Source organism: Panthera onca, chromosome B4 (genome assembly GCF_046562875.1).
Source record: "Panthera onca isolate mPanOnc1 chromosome B4, mPanOnc1 haplotype 2, whole genome shotgun sequence".
Classification (NCBI taxonomy): Eukaryota; Metazoa; Chordata; class Mammalia; order Carnivora; family Felidae; genus Panthera; species Panthera onca.
This window is the reverse complement of record NC_138345.1, coordinates 35,759,943-35,774,018: the sequence shown is the minus strand read 5'-3', so window position 1 is coordinate 35,774,018 and position 14,076 is coordinate 35,759,943. Positions and strand designations below refer to the sequence as shown.

The following is a 14,076-nucleotide window of genomic DNA, read 5'->3' as shown; positions in this document are numbered from 1 at the left end:
TTTGAATTGTTAAAACTAAAAATTGATCATTTTTGGTGATTTCTATTTGTATAAAGGTCTGGCTTAAGAGAGCTGTATGTGATGAATAGGCTATACTATGTACAAAAGTTATATATATAAAATAATGTAACTTTTTTTATTACATTAAAAATGTGACCTTTGGAGTTGTCATTTCATGATCAGTCTTTTAATTGTTTCAGACTCAGAGGTTATAGGACAGTTTATGTAAAATATGGAAAGGTGGGGTGCCTGGGTGGCTCGTTTGAGTGTCAGACTCTTGACCTTGGCTCAGGTCGTGATCCCAAGGTCATGGGATTGAGCCCCGTGTCGCGTTTTACACTTGAGTGTCGAGCTTGCTTGAGATTCTCTCTCTCTCTCTCTCTCTCTCTCTCTCTCTCTCTCTCTCTCTCTCTCTTCCCCTCCCTCTCTCCCCCTCCCTCTCTCCCTCTCTCTCTTTCTCCCTCTCTCTCCTCCCCTCCCTCCTCCCCTCCCTCTTCCTCTCTCTCTCCCTCTCCCTCTTTCTCTCTCCTTCTGCCCGTCTCCCCTGCTTGTAAGTGCGTGCGCTTCTCTCTCTAAAAAAGAAAAAAATGCAGAAAGGAATGCTTAATTTTCTTTTATGTTCTGAATACTTGGAAAATTTTATTTTTTTTTTAATGTTTACTTATTTTTGAGGGAGAGAAAGAGAGAGAGCATGAGCAGAGGAGGGGCAGAGAGAGAGGGAGACACAGATCCAAAGCAGGCTTCAGGCTCTGAGCTGCCAGCACAGAACCCAGTGTGGGGCCCGAACCCACGAACTGTGAGATCATGACCTGAGCCAGACACTTAACCTACTGAGCCACCCAGGCACCCCTGAATACTTGGAAAATCTTAAAAGGTACCTATACTTAATGATTTTGGTAGTAAAAACTATATTTAGTGCTTTTGACTATTTTCATTTTTTATTAATTTTTAGAATTATTAAATTTATATTGGAACAGATACACGAAGTACAAAATTCTGATCTTAGAGAAAAAGTTTTAAGTCTTTCACTATTATGACGTTTGCTATGGTTTTTTTTTTTCATATATGACTTTTGTGAACATTTCCTTCTCTTCCTGTTTTACTGAGTGTTTTTATCATGAAAAGGTGTTGAATCTTGTCAAGTGTTTTTTCTGCATCGGTTGTGATGCTTATGTGTTTTTCCTTCATTTTATTAATGCGATGTATTACATTGATGGATTTATCTGTATTGAACTAGTCTTGCATTCTAGGAGTAAGTCCAGTTGTCATGGTGTTTCTTTTATGAAGGCCATGCAGCAGAAGATCTATAAGATATTTGGTGGGACAGACCTAAGATTTTCTTCCTCCTCCCTGCTCCTGCCACTCTACTCTCCCTTCCCCTTTCCCTTCCTTCCCCTTCCCTTTTCCCTTCCTTCCCCTTCTTCCCTTTTTCCTTTCTTTTCCTTTCTTTCCCTTCCCTTCCCTTCCCTTCCCTTTTTCTCTTTTCTTTTCTGTTTATTTATTTTGCGAGAGAGTGCTGGCGAGCGAGGGGAAGGGCAGAAAGAGAGGGAGACAGAAGAGAATCCCAAGCTGACTTCGTACTGTCAGTGCAGAGCCGGACGCAAGACTCAAACTCACAAACCGCAAGATCATGATCTGAGCTGAAATCAGAGAGCTTAGTCGACTGTGCCCCTGGAAAACTTATTTCTTATTATTTGCTTTTTTTCTTTCTTTCTGAGTTGTGGATTACAAAACAATTCTAACTTAATAGAACATGCCATTTATATTCTCATAAATGAGCAATACTCCTCCATGTATAGCTCCCACTTAGGAGAAGTTTAGTGTGGTCATATTTCAAGGCTACTTTGCAGTAAACTTTTATTTTACTTGCTACAATTTGTGAATAAAGATTCTGATTCTGTAGTTTACTTACCATGTGAGCCAAATGACTTTAGGGTTCAAGTTTTTATCTTTTTTTCCCCCCCAATCTTAATCTTTTGGGTATAGAAAGAACATGGATATTGTGCAGGCCAGAAAGACCTGGATATAAATTCCAGCTGCTCCTCTTGACTAATGGTCTTGAATAAATTAACTAATCTCCAAGTCTCAGTTTCCACATCTATAAAATGAGAGATAAAATATCCCAGGGGGCTATATATTAGGGTTATGTGAGATACCACATGTAAATTCTCTGGTATGGAATTTAACTTTGTTGAATTGTTGATCTGCAGTAAATGTTAGCTTCCTCTTCCCTGAAACAAAATGAAATGGTGGGTGTGAAATAGCTTTGTGAAGTGTACATAAATAAACAGAAATCATTAACATTGTTTTCTCTTTCAGAATTTGGCATTAATAGCATAGTTTATAATCTCAATATTATTAATATGCTTGCTTAGGTCCTTATGTGATAGGAACGTGCTAAGTTTTGGTGATCCTTAAAGATTTGTATTTGTTCTTGCTCCAGAACTTTGAAAGCCCTTAGAGAAATCCTGAAGCAAACTCAAATGATTTGTTAAACATATAGTTGGCTAATTTTTAGTCCAGTTTGAATTCTAGGACTGATTCTTAGTTTTAGTACCCATATATATGAAAGCCAGATCCACATTTTACCTTCTTTTTATAATATCCAGGCCCTTCCACTTTGCCCTACTCCTCCTTTCCCCCAGTAAGAACTTTGAATCTCATGGGATTTATAGCATAACACATACCCTCGCTTTATCATGTTTTAGTGTTTCTAGTTGGATTGGCTGTGATAATGACCTTATTAGTATATATAACTACATGTCTAAATTAAGTTTTGCATGTGAGTTAAGAGGGTCAAGGACTTGAAATAATTGAACACCTAGGAAACGTACTACAGTCTAGTTTAGAGAGATAGTGATGATTTCTGGAAGTGTTTTTACACAAAGAACATTTAAATATTATTTATCATATATTCATTAAACATTCATGTGCATAGTACTTTCTGGGAACTCAAGGAATGTAAAAGGAGTATGCTCTCTCTGGTCCTGAGTTTCTTGCCTTCCAGAGTAGTCTAGTTAGAATTCAAAACAACTCAAATATTGAAATGTCAGACATTTAAGCAATTTATATGCAAAATATTACCAATAATATGTGCTATAAAAGTCACAGACTTTGTCCTGTTTCATACAAAGTATGGTGAATTTTTGTTTCCCTACCTGAAAAGTAGAAACACAAAAAATATACCCTGTAGGGTCATTGTGATGTTTAAATGAGATTAGATATATAAGACCCAGCTGTATTCTTTCTGCAGATAGGTATGTTTTTCATTGAAAAAGTAATGATATGTTGTAAAATAGTATATTTGAAACAGTAATGGCATATTGTAAAAAAAAAAAAATGCAGACAGAACAAAATGATTTGTTAAACAAATAGTTGGCTGATTTTTAGTCCAATTTGAATTCTCACTTGAGACCCTAAGTTCTTCTCTGTGTACCAAGCACAGTTTTGAGTATTTTCCAATAATTACTCTGTGTACATATACAGTTATAGTTTTATAACTTCTGGGAACATTATCTGCATTGTCTTGTATACTGCTTTTTTTATTTACAAATAGATTTTGGCAATCTTTCCTAGATATTATATACATTGTTTTATTTTTCTTAATGATTGCTTAACATTCTTTTGTTTGAGTGTATAATAACATAACCTGTGTCTTCCTCCAGCACTCATTTAATGTGTTTATTTAAAATATGTTAATTCATAACTTTCCTCTCCTTAGAGTCAACTCAGTATCCAGAAAATCCATCCTCCCAAGAAGAAGGGACAGAAAGAAACATCTCTTTGTAAGAAAGGCTTGATTGTCCCATGAACCAGACAGCAGAAAACCGATTGGGGTGCAGCAGGACTCCAGAGCCAGATATAAGGCTCAGAAAAGGGCACCAACTTGATGGTACAAGGAAAAGTGATAATGACAACCACCAAGGAAATTTGGAGCCTATTTTAGAGGCATCTGTTCTTTCTTCGTATCATAAAAAAGTAAGTTAAAGGGGGAAGGATGGTAAGTAAAACAAAGTTTATGGGAATGTGGTTGGAAGGAGGATATTAAAAAAAATGTATGGGACATTGCTGGAGAGAGGATGGGGTTTTGAAAAGGAATCTTGAGCATATTTGTTTTTGTTTTTGTTCAAGATGATTTGAAGTCCCATTTTTAAATTGGCTAGGTATTCTTTGATTTTATAATCCTTTTCTGCGGACACTTAAAATCATACTTTGTCTGCTTTATTTTGTTTGAGAAGGGAAATGGGTTTTTGTAGTTACTATTTAGTCTTTATAATTCAACTTTATTATTTATTTTTTAATTTTTAAAAATGTTTTATTTATTTTTGAGAGAAAGAGAGCAAGCAGATGAGGGGTAGAGAGAGAGGGAGACACAGAATCCGAAGCAGGCTCTAGGCCCTGAGTTGTCAGCACAGAGCCCTGCGTGGGGCTTGAACCCATGAACCGTGAGAGCATGACCTGAGCCGAAGTTGGTTGCTTAACCGACTGAGCCACCCAGGCACCCCTAAACTGTATTTTAGTTATGACATTGTCATTTATAATTTTGGAGAAATTCTGACTCTGTGCTGGAACTGCTTCTCCAAATATGGTTTATCTCCAGTGCATACCTTGGGAGTCATTAGAATTCTGGGAACAGAAGGTAGGTTTTAATCTTTCCTTTTACTTCCCAGAGAAAAGAGCAGCTTTTAAATTATTTAAGCACATCTACCTAGAGAGCAAAGGCATAAGTGTTTGTGAACAGCATCAGAAAGTCCTTATTTATAGGGGCACCTGGCTAGCTCAGTTGGTTGACCATCTGATTTCAGCTCAGGTCACGATCTCACAGTTTGTGAGTTTGAGCCCTGCATTGGGCTCTCTGCTCTCAGTGCAGAGCCTGCTTCCAATCCTCTGTCTCCCTTTCTCTCTGTCCTTCCCCTGCTCATGCTCTCTCTCCCTCAAGAATAAATAACTATTAAAAAATATAGTAAAATATTTGTATACTATAAGCCCTTATTATAGATATTTAGCTATATGCTTTGTAACTTTGAATCATGTAGCATGTGTTCAGTGTTGTGGCTCTAGTACAATGTTTCTAAAACTAGGTTGTGTCCATTAGTGGTTTGTGAAATTTTGGTACTGTAAGCTGTGTTTAAAATATTAAGCAGCAAAATAGAACAAAGAGGTGCATATATGTAGTAATGTTCATTTAAACTATGTTATTTGATGAAATTGTTTAGTTTTATATAGATATGTATACAGATATGAAAAATACATACATGTGAGTTGTAGCTAAAAACATTTTGAAAGCCTCTACTCCAAATTGCATCTGTACCATCCTAAGACATACATTGGTTGTGTGGGTAATAGTGGTGTTGGTTTGAACTCCAGAGGGTTGTCTTGTCCTTTCAGGTCTTTTATAAGAATTTCATCAGAGCATTGTAGCAGTATAGGTACAGAATAGGAAATTTAAAGTATTTCTTCTGTTCTTGGTAACACTTTCTTTATAAGTCAGCTTTATCTTCTTGGCTAGGTTGTACTATGGTGAAGGATTATTTGCATGCATGTGGGTGTATATACCCATACATACACAGGACAGATTAGTAGGATTAAAAAAAAAAAAGCTGTTTGCCTACACTACATATGATACAATTTGGCTTTTAAGCCAGCATTATTATTTTTTTTTAAAAAGTTGACCAGATAATCTGGGTCAAGAACTTGTATCAACACTTAAGACCTTGCCTTCTTGCTGCCATTTTACTATAATAAGTACTAGCAACTAAGACTTCCCTATCCAAGCTGAGCCAGCTGTTTTCCTCATTTGCTGTTAAGGCCTAAGCAATGTTACTAAGCTTGGATGAGTGACTGGGGTTATCTTTTTTTTTTTTTTTTTTCTTTTTATTATAGTGAGCACAACATGAAATCTACCCTCTTAACACATTTTTTAAGTGTATGGTACATTATTGCTAACTATATGCACATTGGATCTCTAGAACTTTTTCATCTTACATGACTGAAACTCTATAGCCATTGAATAGCAACTCCCCATTTTTCTCTGCCCCTGCTAGCCCTTGGCAACCACTATTCTGCTTTCTGCTTTTATGAGTTTGACCACTTTAGACACCTTGTATAAGTGGAATCATACAGTATCTTGCCTTCTATTACTGGCTTATTTCATTTAGCATAATATCCTCAAAGTTTGTGCATGTTGTAACATGTGATGAGGCTTCTTTCTTTTTTTTTTTTTTTAAATGTTTTTATTTATTTTTGAGACAGAGACAGAGCATGAGCAGGGGAGGGGCAGAGAGAGGGGGAGATACAGAATCTGAAGCAGGCTCCAGGCTCTGAGCTGTCAGCACAGAGCCTGATGCGGGGCTCAAACTCACAGAGTATGAGATCATGACCTGAGCTGAAGTCGGACGCTCAACCAACTGAGCCACCCAGGTGCCCCGAGGCTTCTTTCTTAAGGCTAAATAATATTCCATTGTAAGTATATACCACATTGCTTTTATCCATCCATCCACTGATTGACATTTAGGTTTTTTTCCATGTCTTGGCTATTGTGAATAATGCTACCAGTAATGTTTTCAGTTCTTTTGCATAAATACCCAGAAGTACTGGATTACTGGGTCATAAGAGTTCTATTTTTACTTTTTTTTTGAGGAACTTCCATACTGTTTTCCATAGGAGCTGCATCATTTTACATTCCTGTCAGTAGAGCACAAAGGGTCTAATTTTTCCATATCCTCGCCAACACCTACTATTTTCTTTTTTGTTAATGGCTATCATAACAGATGTGATGTGGAACATCATTGTAGTTTTGTGATAGGTTTCTTTGATGTTAGTGATGTTGAGCATCCTTTTCATATACCAGTATGTGTCTTTGAAGAAATGTCTGTTCACATACTTTGCCCATTTTTTTAAGCCAGTATAAAGTGATTGAGGCCCCCTACCCCCTGTTGAGTTACATGTATTTTAGATATTAACTCCTTATCAGATATATGGTTTGCAGGTATTTTCTCCTATTCTGTAGGTTATCTTTTCATTCTGTTGATTTTTCTGTTGTTGCCGTGTAGTAGCTTTTTAGTGTGACATTCTCCAAATTGTCTAATTTTTGCTTTTATTATTTGTGCTTTTGGTGTCATACCCAAGAAATCATTGCCAAGACCAATATTATGAAACTATTTCTCTATATTTTCTTCAAGGAAATTTGTAGTTTCAGGTCTTACATTTAAATTTTTTTTGAGTTAAGTCATTTTGTTTTTTTTGTGTTATGTAAGATAAGGGTCCGGTTTTACTCTTTTGCATGTAGGTATCCAGTTTTCCAGCACCATTTATTGAAGAGATTATATAGTCTCTTTCCTATTATATAGTGTTGCTGTTCTTGCTGAAGATCATTTGACTACATATGCATGAATCTATTTCTGGGCTCTTGATTCTGTTCTGTTGGTTTATATGTCTGTCTTTATGCCAGTACCGTACTATTTTGATTACTGTACTTTTGTAGTATGTTTTGAAGGAAGTGGGATATTTCCAGCTTTGCTCTTTCTCAAGACTGTTTTGACTTTTGAGGCCCTCTGTCATCCCATATGAATTTCAGGACTTTTTTTTTTAATGATTGAGGTTATCTTAAAGAAAGTGGAAATGTAATAAACAGAATTGGAAGAGGGTTGACTAGTTCACTGAACACAGGGTCAGAAGACCTATCATTTAGCCTTATAAAATAGGCAAGTTATTTAATTTCCCTGGATTTATTTTTTTGTCATATATAATAGGATAATAGTTGATGCCTGTTTTCATTTCCAGTTGTGATAGGATTCTACATTTTTATCAAGTTTTTGATATTAAGAAATATTCTCAAGGGTTTCTAGAATGTACACATTGAACTATTCCTTTTTTTTTTTTTTTTTAAGATTTTATGTTTAATCTCTACACCCAATGTGGGTGGGACTCAAACTTACAACTCCAAGATCAAGAGTTACAGGCTCTACCAACTGAGCTAGCCAGGTGCCCCACATTGAACTATTCTGAAATATACCCATAACTAATTTAAAGAACTGATGGTGATAAGTAGTACCTCTGGCAGTTTCTAAAAGTGATTATGTAACTGAATGCTTAGTAAAGGCTGGTTGAAAGTGAGGGAAGAGGAAAGGAGGAAGTATGTATAGGGCATTTCGAATAATAGGAGTAGTGTGTTCAACGCCTTGAATCTAAAAAATCTTGGCATATTTAAGAAGCGTGGTCAGTGGATAATGGGGAGGATGGTAAGAGATGAGGAAAAAATGTAGTAGGACCTTTGTAGACCATGATATGGAGAAAGTACATTGGAGGCTATTGGAAAGTTTTAAGCAAGGGAGTGATAGAATCTTATTTACGTTCTGAAAAGATCACTTTTTGGCTCTGATGTGAAGACAGATTTTGGGGGCTGTTGGTGGGGAGAGAAACTTGGGGATGGATGAGTCAGAAGGCTGCTACAGAAATTCATGAGAGTAGCTTATTCTGGGTTGATGGTGATTGTTGGTTGGCAAGAAGTGGATACATTTGAACTATGCCTTGGGGATAGAGTTGACAGTTTGCTGGTAGATTGGATGTGATGGGTTAAGGGAGAAGAGAAGGAAATGACAAGAATGAGTCTGGGGTATGATGTGAATATTTAGATTGCTGGGGTAAGAATCTGTATTTTGAGATGGGAAGAACTAGAGGATAAGTTTAGAGGTGAAGTAGGTTTAAATGGGAGGATCAAGTTTGCTTTTGGCTGTGTTAAATATGAAACGCAGGGACTCATTCAGTTGAGCATCTGACTCTTGATTTCGGCTCAGGTCACGATCTCACCTGCTTTGGGCTCCGTGCTGACAGCATGGAGCCTGCTTGGGATTCTCTCTCTCCCTCTCTCTCTGCCCCTCCTCTGCTCATATTCTCTTTCTCTCAAAATAAATAAACTTACAAAAAATAGGAAATGTATGTGAGACATCTTACTGGCTGTGTCTAGAAGATAGTTGGGTAGGAGTGTGGCATTCCTAAGAGTGGCCTGGGCTTGAAGTAATTATTTAGGAAGTAGCTGCAGTGTAGCTGATATTTAAAACTCTTGAAATGGTTAAGGTTACTTAAGAGTCCTAAGATCTAGCTTGAAGAACACCAGCATTCACAGGGCATTTCAAAGAGAGAAAGCAAGTAGAGGAAGGAAGCTAAAGACAACAAGCCTATAAGGTAAGAGGAAACTCAGGAAAGTGTAATATCACAAAAATTAAAAGTGTTTCAAGAAGGAGGGAAGGGAGCAGTGATTGGTTCGTTTCTACTGATGCTAAAGAAATCGTGGACAAAAAGGATAGGCTAGTGACCACTGGTTCCAGCAACATGGTGGTCATTGGTGAACTTAAGAGCTGTTTTGGTGGAGGAGTGGGAACAGAAGCCAGACCTTGGAGTAGGTCAGATTGTGAATAGCAGGTGATGAGTATTCAATGGCATGTGTACTAAGCAGTCCTTTCTCTGTCATGTAAAAAAACATGTGAGCTTTTTTCCAAGTGTGTTTCCTGTGTGCTGAAATTATTTTAAACTTTCTGGTTTCCCATACAGAATAATAATAAAATTACATAAAGCCTTTAATTTTTTGCTTATTCCTTTTATAAATGAGTACATTTTAGTCTGCTGATGGCAAACGTGTAGATACAAGTATTTATTTTTTGGTGTTTTTTTGACTATAAAAGGAATACTAAGACTAATTTGGAGGACACAGGCCTACTATATTCCAACTCTCTAGATTTGTGAACACTTTTTCCTGGATTCTGTGTACTTGGTAGTTATACTGTGCTTTGTGGTATTTATTTTTTTATTTTTTAGATATTTATTTATTTTGGGGAGAGCACAGGACAAGGAGGGGCAGAGAGAGGGGGTCAGAGGATCCAAAGTGGGCTTTGCACTGATAGGCTGAGAGCAGCGAGCCTGATGTGGGGTTCAAACTCGTAAACTGAGATCATGACCTGAGCTGAAGTTGGACGCTCAACCAACTGAGCCATCTTTGTGGTATTTAAATATTGAAATGTGAATTGAGAATTTTAAAACAACTGTCTTCAGTGCAGACAGATGTTCTGATAATTTTTTTTATCTCTGAAAACATTCATAATATGTATATTGAATAATGTTAAAGAAAAGCAAAAGATTCTGTGTGTGTGCGTGTGTGTGTGTAGAGAAAGAGGGAGGGAGAGGGAACAACTTATAACGTCCTATACGCTGAAATTCACAGTTATGTAAGTATTTTAATGTTTGTGTACTCAAAAAAGTACATCCCTGTGTTAGTCTGCTTTTGCTGCAGAAACGAAATACTCCAGAAGTTCAGTGACTTTACAACAATACAAACATACATGAGGGCAGTAGGTAAAATGTTACTACTCTGTGTTGCCGGTCTGTTGCAGGTCAGCTCTGTGAATCCATTCTGGGACCCAGGTTGAAGGAGGCTGGTTGGCACATGTTCTTGTGGCAGATTGCAAAAGTCCCAGAAAACAAACCAAATTGCATTTGCATTCAAAGTTCCTGCTCATATATGATGTGTGTTACATTTACTTATGTTCCGTTGGCCAAAGTAGTCATGTAGCTAGGTCGAATGACAATGGGGTGGGATTATATTCTTCTGAGGGGAAGGAGTAAGTGAATAATTGAGAACTTTAATATACGATCTGCCACAGTTTCTAAAGGAAAAAGGCATTCCCTATCCCAGTATCTTTATATAGGTTATCATACTTCATATAATAAGTTTTCAGTGTTGCGCCACATGCTGGAGATAATTTTCTTGTACCACAGAATATTGGAATGACAATTGGAAGATCTAGGTTCTTCTATTTATTGAACTCCTAATTATGACTTTGCAGAATTTTTCAGTGCATCAGTTTCTTTGGAAAAGAGCAAAATAACATTGTGTATATCTTCTATATGCATGTTATATGAATAATGTGAAGATTTGTGAAAATTCTTTTAGTTTTTAGATTTAATGCTTACTTTGCTATACCACTTTGTTGCCCTAAATTCAAATAATGAGCATTGGGTTAAAAAAAACAAAAACAAACTTAGTTGTGTAAATATCCAGAGGTTTCTTCAGATGATGTAAACGAGTGTGTACAGTTGAACTGACTATGATATGTTGAGCCTCTTTGATAAGTTGAGCCTTTGTTATAGATGAGAAAACTGAGATGGTGTAAGTCCAAGTGACCATTCCAGTGGTTTACAATTTGGGGCAGTTGTGACTCCCAGGAAATATTTTGCAGTGTCTGGAGTCATTTTTGGTTGTTAAAACTAGTGAATTTATGCCACTAGCATCTTGTGGGTAGAGGCCAGGGATGCTACTAAACATCCTACAATGCATAGACAGCCTCCACAGCAAAGAATTACCTAGCCAAGTATGTAAGTGCCAAGGTTGAGAAACCTAACCTATGTTCTGGCTACCTTGGTAGCACATTGTTGCATTAGCATATCTAGAAATATTATAGTTTTATTAATGGAAGTATTGTAGGAATACATTTTTCAGATCCAGGTCTGTTTTTTTGCAAACCTCCAAGAGATTTTCATCAAATCATAATCCATGTGAATGATCCATCTTAAGTTGTGCTGTGTACAGCCTAGAGGGTAGAATATGGTGGCCCTGTCTGGACCAGCTGCCTTTCTAAGTGCTAGGAATATGGTGATGGGTAAGAGCCACAATTTTTCCCTGCATGGTGCCAGTGCAGAGGTAGGGAAGACATGGGCAATAAATCCGTGAAACACATAAATGAATAAGATAATTACAAACAGTGATAAGTGCTACAAGGAGAAAAGTATGCTAAGGTAATGAGGTGAGGTGATTTAAAAGAAATACTTTTTATTAAGATTTTATTTTTTTAGAGTAGTTTTTAGGTTCACAGAAAAATTGAGGGGAAAATATAGAGATTTCCTGTCGTCTCCCTGCCTGCACATATACATAGCTTCCCTCACTGTCACCATCCCCAACCAGAGTGCTACCTTTGTTACAGTTGATGAGCCTATATTGACAAATTGTAATTACCCAAGGTTTACTCTTGACATTGTATATATTATGGATTTGGACAAATGTATAATGATATGTATATATCCATCATTATGATATTATACAGAATAGTTTCAGTTCCCTAAAAATCCTCTGTGCTCTACCTACTCCCTCCACCACTCCCAGCAATTCTTTAGATATAGTTAAGGAAAGCGTGTTTGAAGTGAAGCCTGAATGATAAGGAACCAGCAAAGACCTTGGGGGAAGAGTATTTCCAGATAGAGGAAACAAGCTAGTACAGAGGTCCTTTCCTCCCTCTGCTTCTGCTGTTTCCTCCTATCTCCTCCTCCTTCCCTCCCCCCCACCCCCCCAGGACTGAAAGACTAGTGCAATTAGAGCATGAGGAGCAAGAAGGAAGAGTGAAATGAGGTCAGTAGGCCAGAGAGGGACCAGGATTCTATAGGTGTATAGAAAAAGCTTAGATTTTATTTTAATAAAATCCACTAGAAAGTAGGCAGCCTTTGGGGTGTTTAAACAGGGGGTAGGTAGGGATTGGTGATTTTATTTATTTGTTTATTGTTGAGAGAGAGAGAGACAGCATGAGCAGGGGAGGGACAGAGAGAGGGAGACACAGAATCCAGAGCAGGCTCCAAGGCTCTGAGCTGTCAGCGCAGAGTCTGGCGTGGGGCTCGAACCCACAAATGTTACATCACGACCTGAGCCGAAGTCAGGCGCTTAATCAGCTGAGCCACCCAGGTGTCCCGGGATTGATGATTTTAAAAAGATGACTCATTGTGGAGAATGAATTGTGAAAAGACAGAATGGAAGGACAGGAGCCTATAGAACATTCCAGGTGAGAATATATTCCAGTTTTCCATGTTAGCTTGAAACAGGGTGATAGTAGCAGCAGAAATGGAAGTGGATAGATTCCGAATATATTTTGGAGGTCAAGTCAGCAGGACTTTCTGGTGGGTTTGATGTAGACAGTGAGGAAAAGAGGGGAATCAAGGATGATTATTGGATATTTTAACTCAGCAAAAACTGGGTGGGATTGGTAAAGTGAGCAGGTTTATAAAGGGGAATCAAGGGGTGCCTGGTTGGCTCAGTCGGAAAAGTGTGTGACTCTCAGTCCTTGGGGTCGTGAATTTGAGCCCCATGCTGGGTGTGGAGATTACATTAAAATAAATAAATAAAAAACTTTTTGAAAGTGGGGGAGGAATCAAGACTTTTGTTTTAGAATGTGAGACTTGAGATTCTCTTTAGTCATCTTAGAGATAATTGAATAGTCAGTAGCTGTATCGTATCGCTGTATGATTTTTAATGTACCACTGTTTCTTAATTATATTTATTTTTTAAAATTATTATTTTCTTAACTATATTTAAAACTGATACATGTTCTTATTGAAGCTAAGGAATTGTAAAACTAGAAGGAATTTCAGACTAGCCAATTTGACTGAGATTAAGAATGGCAACAAAATTCTGTATATAATATTAATTATGAGACAATAAAATGTTTTTAGAGTTGAGAATTTATCCATCCTGTCCTTTTGTGTCAGATTCACAGTGGTTATCTGTTTCTCATTATACTATGTATTTTTGTTTATCATCTTCATTTGATAGAGTGGTATCTTCTAAATAACAATGTTTGTGCTCTTTGTTTCACTAAATAATAGTGTTTTTGTTTCACTAAAAACAGATAATTAAGTGAATGTGATTTTTTTTCATCCTTACGAATGAACTCATTCTATTGCCTTGAAAACCTGTATTTCATTTTCCTTTACTCTAAGTTAACCCAGAAGCCAATAGCCTGAACAAAACCATTTCTTTCTTCCTATCTGTTGTAACAGATTTTCTGTGAGGAATCATGGAGTTGAGAGAATCAGATCCATAGATTGTGGAATGTTACAGTTGAAAAGTCTCTTTTGAAGCCATCTTGTTTACCTTCCTCAATTTACTAATGAGGAAATTGTGTCTTTTTGTTCCTTTGCCCTTTGTATATTATTTCTCTTTGGTGTAGAAGTTCTTTGCTGAAAAAAAGAAGGTGGTTTCTGAAAAAACCAGTCCATCTGTAGGTACTACCTACTTGGGAGATAGTTTTGATAGAAAACTTA

At 37.1% G+C, this 14,076-nt stretch overlaps 1 protein-coding gene across 4 annotated transcripts in view; it reads left to right on the top strand.

The window, feature by feature from the left end:
- Positions 1-14,076, top strand: part of ADIPOR2 (adiponectin receptor 2) — an 82,093-nt gene that overhangs the window by 43,369 nt on the left and 24,648 nt on the right. For 3 of the 4 annotated variants that reach the window (XM_060658826.2, XM_060658824.3, XM_060658825.2), the window contains exon 2: positions 3,722-3,978. In XM_060658826.2, coding sequence (XP_060514809.1) covers positions 3,808-3,978 — 171 coding nt within the window. In that variant the 5' untranslated portion in view covers positions 3,722-3,807. Of the gene's footprint in view, positions 1-714; positions 875-3,721; positions 3,979-14,076 lie in introns of those variants that run through there. The other variant, XM_060658829.3, reaches the window with a different exon arrangement.